Source organism: Bufo gargarizans, chromosome 8 (genome assembly GCF_014858855.1).
Source record: "Bufo gargarizans isolate SCDJY-AF-19 chromosome 8, ASM1485885v1, whole genome shotgun sequence".
NCBI classification, from domain to species: domain Eukaryota; kingdom Metazoa; phylum Chordata; class Amphibia; order Anura; family Bufonidae; genus Bufo; species Bufo gargarizans.
The window spans coordinates 45420823-45447005 of record NC_058087.1 but is presented as its reverse complement, the minus strand read 5'-3'; the positions used below and the strand labels follow the sequence as shown (position 1 = coordinate 45447005).

Below are 26183 nucleotides of genomic sequence, written 5' to 3'. Positions count from 1 at the left end.
ATCAAACAGCTCGACTGATCTCTTCAATTAAACTCCCGTCGTTTTTCCAAGCCCCCCAGACCCTATCAAACAAAGGGGTATTATTAATCTCCCAATGCGCTATTTGTTCCAACCGGTACACCTGGTCGCAGTGAGCCATCCATTGAGGAATATTAGGCATATTCTCGACTTCCAATTTGAGGCTATGAGGAGTCTGGCTACTGCCAAAAGGTGTTGATGTAGGCGGTTGGCATGTGGAGACCGGCACCTCAGTGGTTTTAGACCTATCAGGCAGTATAAGCGGAAAAGCACTACCCTGCATTTTGGAAATCATGTCACATACTCCTTTCCAGAAGGGTCTTACTAGATGACAATCCCACCATATGTGCATGAACGAGCCCTCAGTGTCTAAGCATCTCCAGCACATTGACGAGGAGGAGGGGAAGATCTTATGCAGCTTTGCCGGAGTGTAGTACCATCTAGTAACCATCTTAAAGTAGTTCTCTTGCAGGTATTTTGTTTGTTTGTGATAAGATTATTCTTATTTCGTCAGGAGAGAACGTGATATCTAGGTCTTTCTCCCACCTCCTGATGAAAGGGGGTACGATTGTTTGGGGAGCTTCGAGGAGGGAGGCGTATATTTTGGAGATTTTTTTACTTGGCTCACTCTTCCCCAAGGACATTTGCTCGAATTGAGTGGGAGTGTTCTGAGCCTGTGACAGTCTCCCTGCAGTGGCCTTTAAAATGTGGGCATATTGGAAGTGGGAAAGACTCCCTAATTGGGGATGCCCAAGAGCTACATCATCTCCCCCGCGCGGATTACAAAATATATCGAGTATTGGGGTAGAATTCGCTTTAGGCCCATCGCCTAACGTGGATCTAAACTCGGGGGAGGAGTCCCATAAGACATCTCTGACCTGCAAAAGTGGCGAGGTTTGCCCTGGTACTAATTTCTCCGAAACTCCCGCGAACCATACTTTAAGAGTGTTACGTGTAAGGGGGTTCGATATCTGTTTCATGATCTCCCGTCTATGACCCGTGAGTAGTGCTAAGGAGCACAGAGGAAATCCCACTAGATCTTGTTCCAACTCTACATCTAATCTCTCTCGTGGGCTACGTAGCCATTCTAAGACCCTCTAGGCCTGGCACTACTCCAGAGGAAACGCGTCAGTATCCCTTTTAGTTGCATAAAAAAGCTCTAGGTAAACAGATTGGTAGCGCCTGCAGATAGTACAGTACCTTTTGAAGAACTATTGATTTAATTAAGGTTCTTCGGCCGAACCAAGAGGTAAATGGTAAGTCCCATGATGTCATATGATCTTTAATATCTTTCTCGCCACTTTAGCGGGACGTGCAACAACATTTGTGACCTATTTAAGCCACTAAAGCCACCTTTAGTATATATTTACTATAATTATATCACATCTTCAAGGAATCCATGCTGGCACATATAGTAGTTCAATCATATGACACTATCCATGCCACAAAAGGTTATTCTAATCAACTAAGGCACTGTTTCTCAAACTAGATTCCAGGTTGGATTTGACTTTGACATTTTCAAGAGGTTTTCTACTGCCACATCATTTCCCACCAATCTGATGCTGGGTAAGAATGATCTGAAGATTCACTACAGGAAAGTCCATCCCTCCTTACAGGGGGCTTGGGCTAAAGAATGATATCCCTTCAAACCTTTGCTGTTTAGCCTGCACAAATTAGATTGTGACTTTGAGGATCCACCGCCATACTCTTTTGGTATAACACTTATACTTACATTCCAAGCCAAGCAGACAAGAAGTCCTTGAACAAATAAACTTGTTGAACTCTAGGCCACTGTCTTAAAGTGAAGTCACTTACACTCCCATAAGAAACTAATGTTGCTGCATTTCCTCACCTTGCTATAGATCTGGTCATCACACTAGGCAAGGAGAGAAAAACCAATGATAATGACTGGTGTTGAGCGAACCCGAACTGTAAAGTTCGGGTCCTAGTTCGGTGTTCGGGCATTTAATAAAGCTTTTGAAAGGCTGCAGGGCAGCCAATCAACAAGCTTTTAAGCTGTGGGCACATAGAAGCTATTACACCCATGCCTAGTAATGGCATGCCTGTGATTGGCCAGTGCATCATATGACCCAGCCTCTATAAAAGCTGGATCATATGTAGCACCGCCCATCAGCTCTGAGTAGTGCAGGGACAAGAAGCAGGCAGCTGAAGCGAGGGAGATTGTTAGGAATCTGGCTATTTGGTTTGTTGGTGACCTAAAATGTTTTTTTGTTGTGGGTGTAATACACCAGCTTTGCACCCCTGACACAGAAATATAATATCAAATCTGGCTGTTAATTCGGTGGGTGACCTATAGTGATTTTTGTGTGGGTGCAATGCACTATTTTTGTACCCCTTTTTAATCCATCTGTTAGTTCGATGGGTGACATATATCCATTTTTGGTGTGAGATACACGTGCACTTTATACGTGACAGGGAAATTTATATAGTTAATCCGTCTGTTACTTCAGTGGGTGACATATTCCCATTTTCTTCTCAAGCTTTTTTTTAGGGACTTTTTTCTCTTAGCTAGAATACATGTACTGACTGATGGGTCTGCCCCATTCATCTTCTGGGTCTCCAAATTGGGCACATGGCCTGAGCTTGCCCTTTACGCCTTGGAGGTGCTGGCCTGCCCTGCAGCAAGTGTATTGTCCGAACGAGTGCTTAGCACGGGAGGAGGGGGTTATCACAGACAAGCGCAGCCGCCTGTCCACAGCCAATGTGGACAAGCTCACGTTCATTAAAATGAACCAGGCATGGATCCCACAGGACTTGTCCGTACCTTGTGCAAAATAGACAAGTATACCGGCCGCACCCAGCCATTGTTATACTCCAGCGCACTTTCTCTTTGCATTCTCTTTTCTATTTCCTAATGTTTTGGGGTCTTCCAAATTTATAAAAAAAAAATAAAGGAAAAAATATATAAAAAACAACAAAAACAGTGTTGGCTACCTTCTCCTCCTTCACCGCCGCTTCCACCTACACCGCCACGTCCACCCACTCCTCAACCTCCTACTCCACTTTGACTTCTGCCTCCTAGTTCAAGATAATTATTTTTTCGATTCTATTTTATTTTTAGTCATTTCCCTATCGACATTTGTTTGCAGGACAATTGTCCTGGTCCCATTTTGCTTCCTTTGCAGCCCTCTAGCCCTTACTACAACTATTTTACAGCCACTTTAGTGCACCAAAGTTCAGGTCCCCATTAACTTCAATGGGGTTCTGGTTCAAATTCAGGTCAAGTTCAGGTCAAGTTTGGGTTCACCGAACCCGGTGAACCCAAACATCCACGGATCCGCTCATCCCTAATAATAACACCCATTTGATGGAATAAGTGTTGATACCCAGATGTAGGATTGCCAGAGTAGTGTAAGGGTTGCCTATAGTGTCCCTTAGGTGTGATGGCTTTTGCACTTGTCACGATGCTCCTATATGGATATTCTGGGATCCCAGACGTGGTTGTCCGAAGCAGTGATAAAGGGGGTGTTGAACTTGGATGATGAAGGAATAATTGAGTCCAGACTTTGTATATATGTTGAACACAGCTTTACTTGACATAAACTTGCATCAAGGAACAATTTTCCAACTTTATCTTGGTCATCAGCAGATGTAGGCTTAACTTCTTGCAGGCAAACACTTCTGCAACAATCTCAGCACTGCTATACTGTGGCTTTCTCAGCTCTGCTATGTCGGCTGGGTTAACTAGGAACTTTTCTTCTTCTGCTGGAACTTAGCTTAGCTGTCTGTAGTCTGTCTCTTTCTTTAATCCTAGGAAACTTCTTCCTCACTTACAGCTTACTTAGCTTGGCTTTTAGGCAATGCAAGCCCAGTAGGGGACATGCAACCATTTAGAACTCACAGGCAGGGCCTGTCTGGCAGGAATGAGGCATGCTGCTTCCCCATACAGGGGCTCCTTTGAACTCTCTCACTAACACTAAAACTCCCCCCTCTCTAGAGAGGGCTGGAAGGAACTAAAAGGTTCCTCTCCAGGGAAACTAAGTCTGCCACTGTTGCCACCATCTACTGGTGAACCAGGCACATTACATGTTAACAATAGTTTATGAGGAAATATGGATGCACCTTTTGTAGGACATAGTATTAAATACATATGATGACACAGGAGGCACTAAAAAAGATAGTGTCAGGCCCAAAAGGGGTGGTAATGCCACTCTGGGGTATTACACATGCTTTGCCAGTGTTCAATAGTTCATGCTTCTCATCCCCACCATGGACATGTTGGTAGGAGAGGACAGTGAATGGAGATCACTCATTCTGTGAATTAGTGGTGGTTTCACTGGTCAGTTCCCCAATGATCTAGCATTTATCACCTATACCGTAAGTCACAAGGGGATGACTCGAGGGTCCTTCATACAGCAGCCATGGAGCTCAACTATTTTATTTATAATCCAATATTACTGGGATATCTCAGGGGATGGCTTCAACACATCAGGCAATCATCACTCATGGTCCCAAGATCTGGTCTCAACTTCAAATCCTGACCCTTCCAGTACACAACTACTACATCCAACTTCTTTACTTTCACTACTACTAGTCCCTAATGATCCTTCTACTTTAGTCCAGCATCTCCTGAAAGGTCCATGATAAAAAGGTGATGGTCCATGCCATTCCCTCCACCACCACATTTCAAGGGTATCTGTCTCCGGACAGTCTCTAAAATGTTTATTTAATGAAGCCCCCAGCAACACAGAAATATTTTACATCCCCTTCCCCCTGAATATTTGGTACATGAGATCATAGCAATTAGTGTCAAGCGAATCAAAATCAAACCAATTGATTTCAATCCGAATTTCGTGAAAATTTTGATTCGCTGTGAAGCCAAATTTCCTTGCACTTCGTGGTAACTAATCAGTTGTTCCTAAAATGGCAGTAAAAACAAAAAAAATAGATACTTACCTCATCCATTTGCGTGTGAAGAGGCCGTTGCGGCCATCTTGATTGAAGATACCGCACGGAATCTTGTGCGCAGTGACGTATAGTGTCACCACGCCGGCGAGCGTACTAAACTTTAGGATTTTGGGACCCGAACATTTCCGTAAAAGTTCGGGTTCGGTGTTCGCCGCTTTCTTGTCGCTTTTTGAAAGGCTGCACAGCAGCCAATGAACAAGCGTCATACTACTTGTCCCAAGAGGCCATCACAGCCATGCCTACTAATGGCATAGCTGTGATTGGCCAGAGCAGCATGTGACCCAGGCTCTATATAAGCTTGAGTCACGTAGCGCTGCACGTCACTCTGCTGTTACAAGTGTAGGGAGAGGATGCTGCTGGACTTGTGATTTCAAGGAGAGCATAGGAGAGAATCTAACTCAGCGATCTACCTAGAAATAGTTGTGTGGGTGCAGGGCACAATCGTTTTACCCTGCCCTGAGCTCATTGACTAATGCATGCTCAGTGCACCAGCACTGCATCTGAGCTTTTGGGACATTGCAAATCATCATTTTTTGGGGGCAAACTACAACATCTGTCGTAGTCAGTGTGCAATTTAAGGTAGAAATACAGCCATCATTTTCTGGGGTTTGAAAAACACACTTTTTTGTTTTCTCAAAAAACAGTATTTTCCAGATTTGCAAGTGTTAAATTCAAGTTTAATATATACAGCTTTCATATTCTGTTAGCAAAAAAGACTTTTTTGGCAATCTACAACATCTGTATTAGTCAGTGTGCAATTTAAGGTAGAAATACACCCATCATTTTCTGGGGTTTAAAACACACTCTTGACAAAAAACACTTTTCAGGCCTTGCAGCATCAGCACGTGTGAAATTACAGGCTTATATACTGCTGTCAAATTCAGTTTTTAAACAAACACTCATTTGGGCACAAAATTTTTTGTTGGCAGCCTTTGATGCAGATGTCATTGTGAGATACACCCTTAAAACATTTGGGTTACATTCAGAGATGTTAAATACCGCCATTTGGTGCAGCAATATTGAATTCAGGCCTACACTGGTTCAGGCCCTATGAGATACAGGGGTTTGAATTAGACATTTGAAAAACAGCCATTCGAAATACAGCTATTTGAAATACAGCCATTTTGTGCAAAGATATATTTACTTCAGGCCTACACTGGTTCAGGGCGTGTGTGATCCCCCCTATACATACAGGGGTTTGAATTATTTTCATATCATCTGTAAAGAGGCCTCGATCAAGTGGGAGCTATCAGCTGGTTACGCCAGACGCGTTTTGGGGACCTCTTACCCCTTCCTCAGTGGCAGATAGTGGAGTTTCAGCTGCAGCGCGCACGGGTGAGTCGCTCGGCGGAACAGCACCACTTCACCACCAATGACTGGGCCTCCATGCGAGACCTGTGTTCCTTGTTGTGATGTTTCGAGTACTCCACCAACATGGCCAGTGCCGATAACGCAGTTCTCAGCATTATTATCCCACTTCTATGCCTCCTTGAAAATACGCTCATGGCGATGATGGAAGAGGATGTGGCACAGGAGGAAGAGGGATCATTTCGTAGGGTTTCCGGCTAGTCATTCCCAAGTGGCTCCGAGGGTGGGTTCCTGCACCCACAAACCCAAGGTACACAATTGTCCAGCCAGGGCACAGTTCTGGAGGATGAGGAGGTGGAGGATGAGGATATGCAGGAGGAGGAACCATGTTCACAGCAGGGTGGCACCCAGACAAGCTCATGGCCATCACTGGTGCGTGGATGGGGGGATACAGAGGACACAGACGATACACCTCCCACAGAGGACATACTTTAGAAGCTACCAGATTAATTAACATTAGTAAATAAGTTCTTATACTACTTTTTCGAAGATTTTAGCTGAATCTGCTAATCGCATACAATGTTAATTCTGCTGTTAATTGCTTTGCATCACATTTAAGAGCAACGTTAGAGTTTATGCATGAGCCAGTTCATGCTTTGGGACACTGGCACTGTGACAGCCGAATCCCAAACGAGTGATTCTTGTCAAAGGCTTTAATTTAAGATAGTTGTAGTCAGTTGCATTTGAAGAAACGGTAATTCATGCTTGTGCTGTGTTAAATATAGTCTGACCACAGCATTTTGCTAATTTACAGTACAGTCTATTATAGAAGTTTAGCTGTGCACAACAGTGATATTATCACCACCTCATACCTGGAAATATTGGCATACCACACGTCCATATGGAATGTATTTACACACTGTCAATAGGTGTCAACTCTCAGACAAAACCGTGAACATAAATAGTATCTCTGTATTATGTGTTTAGTACCTTTTTGGTCTATTTACTTATTTTAGTTTTTCACTTTGTGCAGTGTTGAGAAATGCGTTGCCACCTGGAAACCGTCACTAGGCAGGCCAGCTAGCATTGTATTTTATTTTGTATCTTGTTTTTCTTTTTTCTCATAGTTTTTTATTGTGTATCTTAAATTGGATATACCTTAAATGGTTTCTTCTCAGCCACTTTTTTAGGCCTCATGCACACGACCGTTGTTTCATTCCGTGTCCGTTGTTCCGTTTTTCGTGATTTTCTGCAGACCCATTGACTTTCAATGGGTCCGTTGAAAACTCGGCTGATGCACCGTTTGTCATCCGCGTCCGTGATCTGTGGTTCCAGTCTGTCCAAAAAATATAACCTGTCCTATTTTTTTCATGGAAAATGGTTTGCGGACCCATTAAAGTCAATAGGACCGTGAAAAGACGCGGAGGCACACAAGAGTGTCATCCGTGTCCGCTTTTTTCCTATCATTTGCATGGCAAACTTGACTTAGACTTTTTTTTTACTTTTCTTCATGTCTGCTGATCCTTAAAAATAAAGTAAGACACACGGAAACAAAAACGGAAACTGATCATGGAACAATGGAATCCCATTTTGCGGAACGGAACACAACAATGATCGTGTGCATGAGGCCTTAGGGACTTTTTTTTTCTCTTAACTAGAAAATTGTGGTGCTTGGGCCTCACTAGCGGCTGAATACCATAACAAAATCTATCTTTAACTTACCTTTTGAACTTAGTAACACTAAAATGTGAACAAATAGAACTAATTTCTGAATTAAATAAACCACAGCCCAGCTTCTACATGTCATCAGTAAGGCTCACGTCACGATTGAAAATCCCTGCTTTAAAGGGAATCGGTCACCACATACCTGTAAAAAAACATCAGCCACTGCAGATGTGTGCTTCTCAAGATGTTTTTAGAGGGTACTATCTCTCCTTGTGGAGAGAGTGCCTTAATCGGTGTGAGGAGACTTATAGGCCATACATGCTCCTCAGAGATTCTGGGAAGAAGGGATGCAAATTAGTTCTTAACAAGCTTTGCCTCTGATGCCATCATATGTAAGGCAGCTATCCTATAAGTGAATTTCCAACCCTTCAAATAGGCCTTGAGACATGACTTGGATATTAAACAAACCAGCATCTCATCTGCAGACAGCTGTTTTGGGGTGATTTCCCTCATCATTGCAGAGCACAGAGTACTGTCTTAACTTGGTGAGAAGCCTAAGGCAGGATTTGGATGAGAAAAATGTGGGGGGTTCAGCCGCACAACCCTGTATGCAGATGCACATTGCTATGGCGAAATACAGATACAAACGCAAGAACACAAATGCAATCGCACTCTGCAACCAGCACTCTGCCCTGCCTCTATGCTGGATGTTGAATAAGGCATTGGTGTACATTTTGGCCAAAGCGTAATAAGCCACTCACCACTTCAAGGTCGCCTTCATGAGTGGTCCCTAACATTAGTTCCTTCCTGTTATGGGCCATGACAGCCACACAAAGTCCAGGGGGCGCAGGCACAGCATGCACGCCAAGCACACTCTGCTTTTAACCCCGTCCGGTGCCATTACAGCTTTCATCGGATCCAGGGATGCAAGTACCAACATGCATGCTGAGCCCACTATATACTTCTCCTGGAGCCAAATGGCTACTGGTAGGTGCTATATAAGCAGACTCAGTTTTATACTGACTTTAAAACCCGCCTCCAGGGCATACTAACTGGTCAGGTGTGCATGACTGCTTGGAGATCGCCACGCCTCCAATATATACTACAAAGAACAAAATGTGGGGGGTTCAGCCCGCACAACCCTGTATGCAGGTGCACATTGCTATGGCGAAATACAGATACAAACGCAAGAACAAAAATGCAATCGCACTCGGCAAACCAGCACTCTGCCCTGCCTCTATGCTGGATGTTGGATAAGGCATTGGTGTACATTTTGGCCAAAGCGTAATAAGCCACTCACCACGTCAAGGTCGCCTTCATGAGTGGTCCCTAACACTAGTTCCTACCTGTTATGGGCCATGACAGCCACACAAAGTCCAGGGGGCGCAGGCACAGCATGCACGCCAAGCACACTCTGACTTTAACCCCGTCCGGTGCCATTACAGCTTTCATCGGATCCAGGGATGCAAGTACCAACATGCATGCTGAGCCCACTATATACTTCTCCTGGAGCCAAATGGCTACTGGTAGGTGCTATATAAGCAGACTCAGTTTTATACTGACTTTAAAACCAGCCTCCAGGGCAGACTAACTGGATTTGGATGGGTATTATGTCTCCTTGGGGAGAGAGCGCCTGAGTTGGCATGAGGAGACTTATAGGCCATACATGCTCCTCTGGAATTCTGGGGAAAAAATGAGCTCTTAACAAGCTTTAACTCTAATGTCACCAGATGTAAGGCAGCTATGCTATCAATGTTCAACTCTTTAAATAGGCCTTGAAACATGACTCAGATATTAACTAAGCCGGCACCCCATCTGCAGACAACTGTTTCAAGGTGATTGCCCCTCATCAGTGCAGAGCAGAGAGTACCAGATTAACTGGGTGAGGGGAGGCCTAAGTAAGGGGTTGTAATGTTGTTCTATCTTCCTACTGTCACGGCTGAGGACGGGGAAAATCCTCAGCCGTGCGATGCCAGATGATGTTAACCCCTGCTCGGCCAGGACGACAGAATTAGGGAGCAGGTCACCTCCTAATCGCATCCCTAATCTGACCCTAACTCCTAGCTGCATGGGCCGACCTTTAAGGTAGGAGGACCCATGCTCCGGAACCTCGGATCCCTAACTCACCCTCCGACCAGTCCCTGGACTAGGAGTCAGGGTAAGACGGCCTGTTCCTTCTGGACACGGAGGAACAGGGGTCTCACTGGCCAAGCTGCAGGGAAAAGGGGAAACACAAACAGATCTATGGATATGGCAGGTGAACTGAACCAGTTCCACCTACCTGCATCAGCCTTGCTGACTGGATCCCTGTGGTGGCAAGCTGAAGATCCCAACACATCCACACACAGAGACCCAGATCCATAGCTGCACAGAGAAACAAGGAAAACATCAATAGACATCACACATAAATTTGACATAAACTTATGACCACAAGGGTGGCCCCCACTGGCAGGTGAAATAACAGGAGGCTGCTCCAGCTAAGCATGACTGAAGCAACCCACAGACTGAAGCTAACAGTGAGGCTTTATAGGCCCCAATAGCCACACCCAACAAACACACCCAGTGTTCACAGACACAGAAGGGAATTAACCCTTCAAACACAAGGTAAGGGAAGACGGACACTTAAAGGGGAATACACACATAAAACACACACTACACCTGTTGCCGCGGGCAACGGCATGTGTGACAATCATGTCCTGGGGATCAGCCATAAGGCTGGGACACTGCCACCACACGCACTAAAGACCGCACATTGCCACGGACAACCAAATGCAGGAAAGTGTCACACCACATACCATAGGCCATGACACCTACGTGCCCCCAATTCTAAAAATAAGCTTTCTAATTGTACATGGCTGGAGCAGGGTCGGGCAGATGGAAGTGGTGAGAAAGCGGCTGGTAGAGAAAATGAGCAGAACTGGGGACACGTAGGAAGAGGGGACAAAGAGCATTAGAACCTCCTGACAAGTACACATCTACAGAGGCTGATGGTTTTATTTACAGGTATGTGGTGACAAATTCCCTTTAAGGCCTCATGCACGCGACCGTGTTTCGGGTCCGCATCCAAGCCGTAGTTTTTGCGGCTTGGGTGCGGACCCATTCACTTCAAAGGGGCCACAAAAGATGCGGACAGCACTCCGTGTGCTGTCCGCATCCGTTGCTCCTTTCCGAGGCCCAGCAAAAAAAAATATAGCATGTCCTATTCTTGTCCGTTTTGCGGACAAGAATAGACATTTTTACAATGGGCCGTCCGTTCCGTTCCGCAAATTGCGGAAGGCACACGGGCGGCTTCCATTTTTGCAGACCGCAAAAAAACGGAACAGTCGTGTGCATGAGGCCTAAAATGTACTTGCTATTTCTATACAAAGGGAAACATTACAGTTATTACGGAGTAAGGCTACATTAACATGAACGTATTTTGTTTCTGTGTCCGTTCCGTTTTTTTTTGTGCATAGGATGCAGACTTATTTATTTCAATGGGTCCACAAAAAATGCGGATAGCACCTGTATGTCTGTTCCATAGCTCCACAAAGAAATTAGAAACATATTCTATTCTTGTCGACTTTGCAGACAAGGATAGGCATTGTTACAATGGATCAGCAAAAAAGGATGCCATACGAACGTCATCCGTTTTTTTTTTGCGGATCTGCAATTTGCAGACCGCAAAACACATACGGTCGTGTGAATGTAGCCTTATTTAATTCGGAAATACAATTTACTACGGGTTTTGTTTTGTTTATTAGATAACCTTTGCAAAATATCTCTAATGCAAAGCTATGAAAAACTTTCTCTCCAGTGCCAGCTGTGGGACATTGACTTAAAAGGTAGCCATCCATAGGTGGCACTCAAGAAAAAGTTTTCTGGAGAACATCTGTAATCTGGCATTACCACTTCTACACCCTGCTTATGTCTGTATATGCAATAACCATTTTATCTTATGCCTTCAGGTCCTCCATGTAGTGTGCATTTCTTCTTATACATTTGTGGAACCTGTGGGTGGCAGCAGACTTGGCAGTGCTACTTTACAGAGGGTGGAACCTGGCTTTCCAGCTCTCTCAGACACTCCGAGGAGACAGTACGGTCTAGGGAGAACCAGTTGGTTCCTGTATGCCATGCTGTAGGCAGAAAACAGCAGACACTCGTCCCCGAGGGACTGAGCGCTCCATAAAATCAAGCCAGGACAAGAAGTTCCTGGAATCAGTGATAGATAGACTTAGAACAACAGCAACAAGCAGAAAGGAAAGCACTTCTATTTAATATTGCTGATATAGCAGAGCTGAGAGCGTACACAACAGATTCAGCAGAGAGAAGTTTGTTTTGCAGAGGTATTTGCCTGCCAAAGTCCTGCTAAACTTGCTGGGAAACAAGACAAGTTCTGTGGATTGTTTGGATTATCGTTTATACAACCATACAGTCCATACAACCAAGTCTGGACTCAACTTTATTTCTATACTATCCAAGGTTAGCTATCCTTTTTGCACTGCTTTGGACCGCATCACGTCTGGGATCCATGGATATCCAGGTAGGAACACTGTGACATATGTACATAATATCTACATAAACTGTAGGCCACCCTGCACCACTCTGGCAATCCTACCCCTGGGTACCAATATTACCATCTACAAAGGGAGCCTTGTGCTTCCGCTGTTTGACTGCAGCTGGCGTCACGTTTACTTGCTCTATAAGAGGGACATATTTTGTAAAAACCTCCTAAGGGGCAAGGGATACCCCAGACGCTGAAGCGGGCCATTGCACATCTATTTTGCATACTTTCCCAAGGAGGACTATCTTAAAGGGCTTCTGTCACCCCACTAAACTCTTTTTTTTTTTTTGTCTACTTATAATCCCTATCCTGCGATATTGCCATACATTATGTTATTAATAATTTTCGTTCAGTAGATTTAGCAAAAAACATACTTTTAAGATATGCTAATAGAAATGAATGGGTCAGGAGTCAGTGCGGGTGCTATGCGTTCACGTCATGCATTGCACCCGCGCAGAAAACTCGCTCGTGTGAAAGGGGCCTTAGAGTAACTAAAACCTTTGACTAAAATTTTAATAAAACAATGTATTTGGTTCCAAATGTCGATAGTGATGAGCGGCAGGGGCAATATTTGAATTCGTGATATTTCACGAATATTTGGGCGAATATTCGCCATATATTTGCAAATTCGAGAATTGGTTATCTCTAGTCATTATTTCCTTGATTGCGGAAATTGAAAAATTCTCATTACAAAAATTCGCAATCTGCGCTACTCTTAAAGTCAAGATATTGCAGCCTTCTCATTGGCCCACAGCTAGAAGCAGGGAGGGACCATGTGTACTGATTTTAAAAAAATTCTCGAAGTGCTGATATTCTCGATAAAAATTTGCAATTCGAATATTCGTGATCAATTCAACAGTAATTGTCAATCCTACTATGAGTGCGGCAGGTCTCGGGTGTAGTGGGTCCTGTTCACACCAGGTTCCAACTTAAAGTAAAAAGAAACTAGACTTCTCCCAGCAGACACAGATCCTGCCAGTCGGAAATGTATAGACAGCTTCTTGATGTAGTCAATCACTAATTATCCGGCGTGGACTTCAAAAACTGTTTCTACTCATCCCTGCTATATTGGGTCAGACAGAGGAGCAGGAAATAGTGAAGCATCGTAACCACTTATGCAAATCCAGCATTTATTGTACTTACAAAAATTGCTTAAAATCACAGGCAAATCATGTTTAAAGTCAGTCTCCCGTCTTGTGCTCAGCAGTGTACGGAATACAGGCAAGATATTTTATGAAGGCGGCCGCAGCAGCAGTGCATAAGGGCAGGAGTGAATATTGCTGCCTGTGCCCCCAGGAGGTTTACTAACTCCTGGTATAGCACATGTGTACCCTGTACCCATGTGCTATGCCAGGATCAGCTGAGCGGAGCGGGCTTCTCCTCCTGCCTGCTTCGCTAAGCTAAGAGAACTGCATGTCAGCTCTTAGCTTAGCGGACTTCGGTGAAAACTTTGGACTTCGATTTTTAAACTTGAAAAGCAGTTTAAAACTTGGATCCAAAGTCGGCTTCAGTACTGAGGTACCAGCCGGTGCCAAAGCCGACTTCAGATCCAAGTTTTAAAATGTTTTTTAACTTAAATATCGAGGGCATAAGTTATTCACTGAAGTACAGCGAGACTTCGGTGATAACAAATTTCACCTCGCTGGAGCCCTTACATTTTAATGCTGTACAGAGATGGATCTCCATACAGCATAAAAACATTAAAAATTTTCACCGAAGCAACTTTGGATCTTGGATCTGAAGCTCGAGTCACTCAACACTACTGTCTGTACTATTTGTGGGGACTTCGTGTACTCCCCTGTCTCCTGCTTGTAATAGCTGACAAGGAGAAATCTATCACAAGCAGGAGGCAGGGAAGACAGGCTGAAGCCACATCACATTGAATACACTGAGATTATGCTGTGTGAGTTAGGGGACAGTAGTTCTGTGTTATGGATCTATCACTTCCCCATCCTTAGGATTCAGAACAGAGCAAATACAGTGAGATAAAACTAGTGCCTGAGTTATAACGGGAAATGTAGGCTGCATCGGGGGAACCATATCAGAGGGGAAGGTGGAACCAAGATCGCAGCCACACATATTGTATTTTTTCGCACCAGACTATAAGACGCACCTATATATTTTCTATAAGACCTTAGGGCAGACCCACAAAGCAGTTCCCAATTCTTCATCAGACCTTAGATCAGACCCTCATCAGACTCCCATCCTCATCCACCCCCAAATCAGACCCTCATTTTCATCAGACCCCCAAATCAGCCCCAAGATCTATTAGCCTCCATCAGACCCACGAGCCTCCATTAATCTCAGATCAGACCCCATCAAACCCCCAGCCTCCATCAGCCTCAGATCAGACCCCTCCAGCCTCCATTAGCCTCAGATCAGGCCCCCAATCAGCTTTCGATCAGCCCCAATCAACCTCAGATCGGACCCTCAGCCCCAAATCAGACCACACCAGCCCGATCAGCCCACAGATCAGCCACCATAAGACTCAGATGCCCAATTAGACCCTATCAGCGTTAGCTCGCACCCCCAGCCCCACTCAGCTTCAGATCAGACCGTCCAGCCCCACAGCCTTAGATCAGCCCCCCCTGCCCCATCAGACCTCAGATCAGATGTTACAAAAATAAATAAATAAACCTTGCTTCCTCTAGTTAGTGTGGCAGATCCAGGACACACTGCTCCATCGCTTCTTCTGGGTCCCGCTGTGTACTGTGACGTGACCTGATGTGCACAGCATCAGGTCATAGTGCTGGCCTACGTGCACTACCTCCAGCCACTGTGTCTGGTCAGGACACCACAGCGGACCTGGAAGAAGACCAGGGAAGGCAAGTAGAGTCAGCACAGAACTACCCTCAACTCCCTGTGCCTCCCACATGTTAATGGCAGCTTCCATAATGTGTGTTGGTCCATGTTCATATGTGCCTGCACTGCTAAGAAAAATGATGTTTTAATATATGCAAATGAGCATCTAGAAGCAATAGGGGTGTTGTCGATACACCTAAAGGCTCTGCTCTCTTTGCAACTGCTGTGCCCTCTCCACATTGACAGGACCAGGCAGGTGTGATGATGTTTTCACTGCCTGGCCCTGTCAATCAAAGTGCAGAGGGCTCAGCAGTTGCAGAGAGAGCTGAGCCTCTTGGAGTAACGGCAACTCCCCTATTGCTCCTAGCGGCTTATTTGCATATATTAAAGCTTTGTTTTTTTCCCCACAATGCAGGCACATATGAACATGGGACCAACACAGATGTCTTCAGCTGCCAAGGTCAATCAGTTTCATAGGTACAAATCTACTGACAGATGCCCTTTAATAACAGCCCATGCTGCACTATATAGACAGAAAAAAAAAATGCCGGAGAGTTTATTTAGATAATTAATGCTTTCCCACAAATATTTTCTCATATCTTTCAAAAGAAACATTTCAGTTTACACTAACAGCATTATGTCTCCATTCCATTAGCACATTTATGTTTCACACGTTCCGTATGTTACCATTATATAACATCACAATGATGGGTTATATAAATGTTTTTAAATATCACATCCTGGAATTCCCTACGAGGCAAAAAAAAAAGTACCATAAAACAGAATAACTCTTTAACGTGTATGTTGTTGTATCTCCACATCATCCAGGAGCGAATAAAAGCCAGATTGTAAAGTAATTATAATCTCTTGAAAGGCAGCCAGCCACACAGACTGCATCTATCCGTCTTCATTAATTTGTGTACAGTTCTTATAACTGAACAAACTTTCTGAGGACGTTTACATGGAAAACTCAAGGACGGCCCCAAAACTTTTATTTGTAAGAAGAAAAAAAAAGTTTGTCTTCCAGTAGTGGTTAAGAAGACGCCCTGGATTGCCCATATGTTCTTTTAAGAGCTATGACGGATATGAGCAGCACTTATTCTCATAGCTGCAGTATGAGAACTTGCTGAGCATTTTTTTTTTTTTTTTTAAGGCTTGAAATGCTCTTGGCTGAGTTTCACTTTTCCTTGCAGACTTGAGTAGTCTGTGACTCTGGCCCTTCTTTCTCAGTCAACTTTAAACATGTGCTCCAGCAGGGTTTGCTCTCTTGAGCTGTGTGCACACTGTTGTGGCCTCAATGGATTGTTTTTGCACAGCAGTTAGAGAGAGAACACTGCGAACGCGCAACCTGCGTTGTACGGCGTCTGTAGCACAATAGCTCAAGGGCAATATTCTAATTTTTGTTATTTTTTTGCGAGATTTTTGTGGACTTTTTTGGAAAACAATATACTACGTTTCCTCTGGTTTAAATGGGTGACGCCATTACAGTGAAGAAAAAGCATCTTCAAAAGCCTATATTTAGGTAAGTTGCTTTTGCTTTTTAAGTGTTTGCTGCTTTGGTGAAACTTTTTGGTTGTTGTTTTTTTTTTTTACAATAGTTGTTTTTGAGAGCTGTATACACAGAGGGCGCTGGTAACGGAGCAGAATCTAAGGGGTGAATCATGAGGTTTGACAGCGAGATAAAGCTTTACAGTTTGTGGGGAAGAGAAGACATTGGTGTTTTTATTAATTTTTTATTTTTTTTTATCTGCTTGAAAACTAGATTTACTTCTGCTCTTATGAGAGTGTGGCATGAAGAGCGTCGCCCAAAGTTTCTTAATACTCTTTGATCACTGCAGCCCGTGGATGCTTTTGTTACTAAACTATGTTGCTGGCATGTGCTGCGTCTTTTAATGAGTTACATTTCCAGAAGTGAACGCAGAGTGCAAGCTTATATTAAAAGTTTTCAGATGCTCAGCTCGCATTAGAGAATAGCTCAGCTTCAGCTCTGCATCCCTTATGATGGAGTTTTATGATTGGAATGAAGGGGAATGTGTATGTTTTATAAGGCATACTTGTTTTCATGGCTTTGCCACTTTATATATAAAGTGTTGCGCAGTCATATGAATGTGATACGCTTTCATCTGGAAGGATGTCCATCATGGGCCGGGTCTGGCCATGCTTTGTATTTATTTGCCATAATAAGTTGACATGTACTGCAATGTTGTGACGGCTCAACTGCTATACAGCAAGAAGAATATCCGAGCTGTCGCAAAGGGAGGGTTCACATCACGTTTTATGCCTACTTAGAAAAAAAATAAAAAATAAAATGCAGCACGCCATGTCGAGTAAAAAAGTATACGTTTTTTATTGTTGTTTTTTACAATGATGATGGCTCTATGATGAACGGATGCCACCGTATGACATCAGTTGATGCATCCATGTAACATATACGTTAAACGGATGGGAAAAACGTGATTTGAACCCACCCAAAATGGGGCGCTTTGCTAACTGGAGTAAATTTGAGCGGATGGGGGTGGTTTTGAAACTTTTTGCAGTGTAAATGTATTTCTATTGTGTAATATACTTACAGTATATTTAATTCAGATGCCAAACTCTCTCTCTCTCTTAAATAAGCTATATGCAAACGTAGGGTTATATGGATGTGCATAAAATCAGTCAGTACAGGCCATGTAATGCATGACTGTTCAGATTCATATACATTTTTCAAATGACGCTTTAATTTTTTTAAATAATTGGGGTGTGGATGTGGTGACTGGAGCTCTTGTGTCAGTGAAAAGTGAGGTAACGCTCTAGAGAATGCTTATGAGGCTTTGAAAAACCTTGCGCTACCTTTCACATGATTTGCACAACTATTTGCAAGAATTTGACTCTAGCGCCCAGTAGCCGACTCTTTCTGAATGTTATAATCTTTCACAATGATGCCAGAAATCAGAGTTAGGGCTCATGCACACGAACGTATTTTCTTTCCATGTACGTTCCGTTTTTTTTTCTGCATGTGCGGAATGTCCGTATTTCCGTTCCGCAAAAAAATTAAAACATGTCCTATTATTGTCCGCATTACGGACAAGGATAGTGCAGTTCTATGAAAGGCCAGCTGTTCCGTTCTGCAAAATACGGAATGCACACGGATGTCATCCGTATTTTTTGCGGACTGCAAAATACATACGGTCGTGTGCATGAGCCCTTATTGAGTAGTAAGTTAATATTTTTGCAAATATCTCTATTTAAGGCTACATGCACACGAACGTTGTTTGTTTTTGTGTCCATTCTGTTTTTATTTGCGGATAGGATGTGGACCTATTCATTTCAATGGCTCCGCAAAGAATGCGGACAGCACACCATGTGCTGTCTGCATCAGTATGTCCGTTCTGTAGCCCCGCAAAAAAAAAAATAGAACATGTCCTATTCTTGTCCGTTTTAGGCATTGTTAAAATGGATCCGCAAAAAAAACGGATGGCATGTGGATGTCATCCGTTTTTTTTTTTTTTTTTGCGGATCCGTAATTTGTGGACCGCAAAGCACATACGGTCGTGTGCATGTAGCCTAAATCACATGGAAGAAAAGAGTTTTTTTTCTAAACTGATTAGAGAATATACAGGTGTGGAGAAGAAAGTGAACATAAGGGATATTTTGGAAATGGAAGTAAATGTTTAGTGACTGCTCCACATTAAATTAGATAAACTAGTTACTGTGGTAACACATACATACAGTATATACTATAATACTGTTCAGGCTCCTTCACACATGCTCAAAAAAAGGCATTTTAAAACATCAACAGATTTTTTTAATGTAACAGTCTGTAACACTATTGTGTTGTATGGCATTTTTTATGGTATTTTGTAAACATTGTCTTTTTTGGCACATACTTTATTTGTGCTGTTTTCAAAGATCGTGCACATAGTTACATAGTTGATAAGGTTGAAAAAAGACACGGCTCCGTTAAATCCAACCTTTAATCCTATCGTGTTGATCTAGTGGAATACAAAAAAGTCCCTTTTGCCCACAAACCAGTTACTCCATATTAGGTGAAAAATTCCTTGTTGGCTCAAAAAATCTGCAGTCAGAATAAACCCCTGGATCAACGTCCCATCTCATTACATCTAGTAACCAGAACGGTTTTCAAGGTTACAGGTCTAGATATAAAAAGGTTCATTAGATAGATCTCTGCATTGCCCATTCATATATTTGTACACTTAGTGTTAGCGGTTTTTTATATGTCTAATCTGTGATGTATCAAAAGTAAGATTATGAAAATCCCTTTCACTTAGATATCCCCTAAGCCTTCCTTTTTCCAAACTGAATAACTCCAAGTCTGATAACCTTAGTATTGCAGTTCATCCATTCTCTTAATTATCTTGGTTGCCCTCCTCTGCACCCACTGCAGTTGTCTTTCTTAGGCTAGTTTAGTCTCCGGCAGAGAACAGCCTGCCATGGATCTGTGCATCACCATAGCCGGATGTTACCGCAATGCCTGCCAACCCCATTGACTATAATGAGATCTGGGGGAGATCCTTGCACTACCCACAAATTTGCTGGGATTCGGGATGGTGGGCATTGCAGTAACATCCAGCTATGCCGGATGCAGAGAGCTCCAGCAGCAGGCTGTTCTCTGCTGATACAGCCTGCTGGAGACCTCTAACGCAACCGTGAAGGGAGCCTAATACACAGGTACTCAGGTTCCCAAAAGTTTACTTCATGTGTTCTGACCATTGATTTGTATAGAGGCAAAAGCCATTTGTAATGTGAAAAACAACACTAAAAGGTTATCAATGTCTAGATATCACAATTTAACACAATTGATTTTTAAACACAGGTTAAGAAACCAGGGTTTCTCAACTCCGGTCCTCGGGACCCACCTACCGGTCATGTTTTCAGGATTTCCTTAGTATTGAGCAGGTGATATAATTAGTGTCCATGCCTCAGGACTTACCACAGGTATTCATTCTGTGGGATATTCTCAAATCCTGACCTGTAGGTGGGTCTCGAGAACCGGAGTTCAGAAACCCTGTATTAAGGTCTATAAAAGCACACACCACAAAATGCCACTAAAGACGCTATACCCAGAGCATGCTACATTTTTTATTTAAAAAAAAAGAGCAACATAACTTTAAATAGTCAACAAAACACCATAAACAGAGACACTCTTCATGGATACTGTTTATACATTGAACTCCATAGTTTTTACACTGTACCCCTAGGCCCCCTACCATTTAGCACTGCACCTATGCAGATTATTTTCAGCAGAATTGCATCAGGAAAACAGAACACTGACAGCTACAGTACAAAGATATATCAAATCTTTGGGCACAGAATGTTTGGCCTTAAAGGGGTTGCCCAAGAATACATAATTTCTAATAGGTGTTAACACCCTGTCTCCCCTACTAAGCGTCCTCTACTAAAAGAACATGCTTACCTGCCCCACGGTGCTGCGGTCCTCTGTGCTGGATCCTGCATCTCCATCTTCTAGTCTGGGGCTTGCTTCCTGGCATGGTCACCTGATCCTCTTCAGCTAACCGTTGGCTTCAGCAGTAACATGTCTCTTGTGGACACATCACTGCTGAAGCCAGTGGTTGGCTGAAGAGGATCAGATAGCTGTGTCCATGCCAGGGAGGAATAAAACAAACCCTATAATGGAAAATGGAGATGCAGGAACCAGCATGGAGGACTGGAGTGGTGGGGAGCAGATAAGTATGATCCTTTCAATAGGTGAGGCAGGCTGCCGGCACCAGTTAGAAATTATGCATTCCAGGACAACCTCATTATAGGCTATGGACATCCTTAGGAGCAGTTTATTTAATTATTATACTGTTAGACTTTATTAAAAATGTTCAACCATTGTTCTTCTACGGACTTCAGGTTTTCGCTGACTCTACAGACTGTTCTTCTCCCTTCTCACAAATATCCAACAGAGAGCTGCTCTGATGGCTTAATCTGTAGCCCTTTTCCTATGATAGCTCATAATTACTCATTTATGCTGAATTATATTAAAAAAAATGAGTTTAGCTTATTAAATGAGTGTTTATGAGCTGTCGGGAGAAAAGAGATAAGGTCTAGAGTTTGAGCTGACAGAGCAGCTCGCTCACTGAGAAGCGGAAAGAACAGTCTGCAGCGTCAGTGAAAACTTGAAGGCTGTAGAGCACAAACCGTTAAAGATTTTTAATAAAGACCAATTGAAAAAAGATTTTTAGCCCAAAATAAGTACAATGCAATAATAAATATAAAAATGCACCCAAAGGTGTGAGGATGACATTGTGGTAAAAGGTGGGCACATAGGGGCACATTCACTAAGACCGGCGTCTAAAGCCCTAAGCTGGCAGTGGAACCTCTGAAGTTATGAAGAGCCGCCGGCCTCTCCATAACTTCAGCGCATCCAACGCCAGTTCTAAATATAAGACAGCTCGGAAGCTAAAACAGGCGTATAAAATGGTAATTTCAGATTAGTAAAATGATTAGTAAATGACCCCTATACTTTATGCAAAACAGTCTAAAATAAAATATTAGTACAAAATGTTGTTTTATTCTTATGAAGACCCCTTTTCTGCTTTTTCTCATGGTCCTGTGTATTGCATTTCTGTGCTGGATTATTAGCTCTGTCTACGTACTGTATATACTGTACTATGCTATACTGGTTTACAATAAAATATGGGTCAGGGATAGACTTTTTGGGTTGCATTAAACAGATTATCTCAAAAATACATGTCCTATTAAGACATGGGGGTTGATTCCCCCTCCTGAGCTCAGCTGCACTTGCTCTGGTGAATATTTGATTACCCTCATTTAACATTAGATTTCCTCTTCTGGAAGAATGTATAGCTGACGGCAAGTTCCCCTAGTGATGGTGAGAGAAGTCATGATCTAAAAAGTGGTTGCCTGTCAGATATATATCATTAATGATATTTTATGATCTGTCCATCAAACTTGTCATAAAAGTCAGGTCAGTGTCAGTAGACGTTTGGATGCTGGTATCCTGCCCGAACCTGAAGAATGAGATCATCTTCAAAATCTCTACCATAGAGGAGCTATGGCCACTTTTTCATAAATAATGGCAGACGGGACCTCCTCGGTCTCTAGATTGCTGGCGTTCCTTCCTGCTGCTTTACCCGCAATGATCTGACTTTTATAAAACCTTTGACGTTTGTCATGAAAGCCTTTCATCAATGCCTTTAATGTTCCATAGCGAGCATTTAAAGATGCAGTACGGCCAATTTGACTCTTGTTTTAAACTAAACAGTTCACTTGTAATGGCTTTTCTGGCATAGATGATATGCGATTCTCAGAGGCTTAGAAAATAAGTGCTTCTAAGGTCACCACTAAGGTAAGTGTTTATACTGCACTACCACGAAAATCTTTATATACAGTGAGGACAGACTACACAGACACATTATCATTGTACGCAAAACTGCACGGTGCATATTTCTTCGGTCTTTGCTACTGTATCATCATTGGGAAATAAAAGAGCATTAATCTACTGGTCACCATTAAAGGGATGGTCTGATTTAGAAAACCCATTGTCAAATACTCCATTAGGGCATTCTCTCTTTCAGAGGGTCTCTCATTCAGGACCTCCATGAATAAGGACCTTTCACCTATCTTGACATGGCTGTTTTAGTAACTACTTGTATTCCCTATGTAATGACAATTCTGGAGCATCTTTTCATCTAACTCTTCCTTTTATTATAACTGCTAGAAGTTATTCATTGCCGGGTCCAACTGGGTGTTACCAGTTGGAGGTGTGTCCCTGCACAGTCTGACACTGGCACCGACACTGCAGAGACACTCCCCAACTCGTAACACCTATCTGGGCCCTTATTACAGACTACTGGCAACTCATTCATAGACTTCTGGTAGGAATAACAGAGGAATGGCACAACATAGTATTACAGTTAGGTCCATATATATTTGGACAGAGACAACATTTTTATAATTTTTGTTCTGTACATTACCACAATGGATTTTGAACAAAACAATTCAGATGCAGTTTAAGTTCAGACTTTCAGCTTTAATCCCGTAAGTTGAACAAAATGATTGCATAAAAATTTGAGGAACTAAAGCATTTTTTAAACTCAATCCCTTCATTTCGGGGGGTTAAAAGTAATTGGACAAATGAAATAATTGTAAATAATATGTTAATTTCTAATAATTGGTTGAAAACCCTTTGTTGGCAGTGACTGCCTGAAGTCTTGAACTCATGGACATCACCTGACGCTGTGTTTCCTCCTTTTTAATCCTCTGCCAGGTCTTTACTGCAGCGGTTTTCAGTTGCTCTTTGTTTGTGGGCCTTTCTGTCTGAAGTTTAGTCTTTAACAAGTGAAATGCTCTATTGTGTTCAGATCCGGTGACTGACTCGGCCATTAAAGCATATTCCACTTCTTTGCTTTAATAGACTCCTGGGTTGCTTTGGCTTTATGTTTTGGGCCATTGTCCATCTGTATTATGAAACACGACCAATCAGTTTGGCTGCATTTGAGCACACAGTATGTCTCTGACAACCCCAGAAATCATCCGGCTGCTTCTGTCCTGTGTCACATCATCACTATAACACTAGGGACCCAGTGCCACTGGCAGCCATGCATGCCCAAGCCATCACACTGCCTCCGCTGTGTTTTACAGATGATGTGGTATGCTTTGGATCATGAGCCGTACCATGCCCTCGCCATACTTTTTTCTTTCCATCATTCTGGTAGAGGTTGATCTTGGTTTCATCTGTCCAAAGAATGTTCTTCCAGAAGTGTGCTGGTTTTTTAAGATATTTTTTTTTAGCAAAGTTCAATCTAGCCTTCTTGTTCTTGAGGCTTCTGAGTGGCTTGCACCGTGCAGTGAGCCCTCTGTATTTACTTTCATGCAGTCTTCTCTTTATGGTAGATTTGGATATTGATACGTCTATATCCTGGAGAGTGTTGTTCACTTGTTTGGCTGTTGTGAGGGGGTTTCTCTTCACCATGGTAATTATTCTGTAATCATCCATCACTGTTATCTTCTGTGGGCGTCCAGGTTTTTTGCATTGTTGAGGTCACCAGTGCTTTCTTTCTTTCTAAAGGTGTACTAAACTGTAGACTTTGCCACTCCTAATAGTGTAGCAATTTCTCGGATGGGTTTTTTTCTGTTTTCGCAGATGAAGGAAGGCTTGTTTCACCTGCATGGAGAGCTCCTTTGACCGCATGTTTACTTCTCAGCAACATCAACTCCAGGCCTTTTATGTGCTTAATTGAGAATTAAATAATGTAATAAAGTAATTGCCCACACCTGCCCATGAAACAGACTTTGAGTCAATTGTCCAATTACTTTTGGCAACATGTAAAAGAACTGTAACTCCTAAACCCTTTGTCTAATTTTAATGTAGATACCCTCACATGAAAGCTAAAAGTCTGGACTTTATGTCCATGTCCATTATATAACTATAACTTGAATATGTTTTAGTAAACAGGTAATAAAAACCAAATTTGTGTCAGTGTCCAAATATATATGGACCTAAATGTATATGAAAAGATACTGCAGAATTGTTATTACATGGGGAATGCAAGTAGTTACTAAAATAGACATGTCAGGAGAGGGAACGACTCCTCTTTAATTAGCTGGAGCTTTCTCTCCCTAGAGTTTGTGCATTACATGGGCATTGCATTGATTTCAGTAGGCACAGTGTAATGCTGCATTTACCCTGTAGTGGCGTTACAGGGGAATTAAACACTTTCTTCTAGCTGATTGCTGAGAATCCCAACAGCACGACATCGCTATCATCTATCTGTAAACTGCTCTAATAAAATGGGATTTCTCAGAGAACCCTTTAAAGGGAACCTGTCACGTTGCATTTTTAAGGTGGCAGGTTCCCTTTAAGTTCTATAAACTTTTTTCAGTTTGTTTTCAATGTTACATTTTCTGTCTGTAACGATCTATTATTCATCAATTTATTCTATATTTATGGCATTTAAGACACATGCATCACTGCTATGTTAGTTTCTAAAGCGATGTGTGACCTAAATTATTAATAGTATAGTACATTCACCTTAGTTATATATTCAATGAAGCCTTTATCTAAACACATCTCTTCACGCACCGGCATTGCACATTGTAGTCTAGGTTACAGTCCGACATGAAGCACTTTGGCAGTAATACAGGCTTTATATGGACAGCAGAGATATATATCACTCCTTAGCTCCAACTGACAGGCCACCATGTCACAGTTGCGTTATTGCGTTGCCTGTCATATAAATGATTATTTATGTGGAGACAGAAGTTTTATCTTCAATTACGTTGAATACTCGCAAGTTTCGCAACATGAAATTCCTTAAAGTAAAGCTTTGATTTGGATCTACGTCAAGAGTTCACAAACACAATTCTGTTTCTGAAAATACTGCTTTTGAAACTGGGATCTGATAATAAGCCTAATGCTCCTCAAAAACACCTGATGGTTTGGAGAACATAAGATTATGACAGTCTGTATTCTGCTGAAGGCCGCAAGGTTATTACCAGTTTTATTCAAGCAATCCTAGGATTAGGGCTCATGCACACGACCGTGGTTTTGATCCGCATCCGATATGCATTTTTTGGCAGATTCGATGCAAACCCATTCACTTCAATGAGGTCACAAAAAATGCGGACAGCACATGTCTGTTCCATGGCCCCGCCAAAAATAAAACATGTCCTATTCTTGTCTGTTTTGTGGGGAAGGATAGGACATTTCTGAGGGAGTTAAAAAAATTGCGACAATGGCGGGATCCGTGTTTTGCAGAATGCAAAAACAGCTACAGCCGTGTATATGAGCCCTTAGAGACAGCACTCGCATGAGTATGTGCAGTGGCCGGGTTTTGGGTGGCCCCAACGCTACGCTGAGTCCCCCGGATACCGTCGAGGTGTCACCATGTGTTGCTGCTTTCCAGAAGGGAATTAAGTCCAGAGAGTCAGGGTCTGCAGTAACCGA

General features: G+C 42.7%; 1 protein-coding gene across 5 annotated transcripts in view; it reads left to right on the top strand.

Annotated features, from left to right (window-relative positions):
* Positions 1–26183, top strand: part of PDE1A (phosphodiesterase 1A) — a 386882-nt gene that overhangs the window by 145488 nt on the left and 215211 nt on the right. For 3 of the 5 annotated variants that reach the window (XR_006391047.1, XM_044303312.1, XM_044303310.1), the window contains exon 1: positions 16430–16787. The exons of the other annotated variants lie outside the window; for them this stretch is intronic. Coding sequence is in view for 1 of the 3 variants with exons in the window: in XM_044303310.1 (XP_044159245.1) it covers positions 16735–16787 (53 nt within the window). In the remaining 2 variants the exon portion in view is untranslated. Of the gene's footprint in view, positions 1–16429; positions 16788–26183 lie in introns of those variants that run through there. 5 annotated transcript variants of the gene reach the window in all.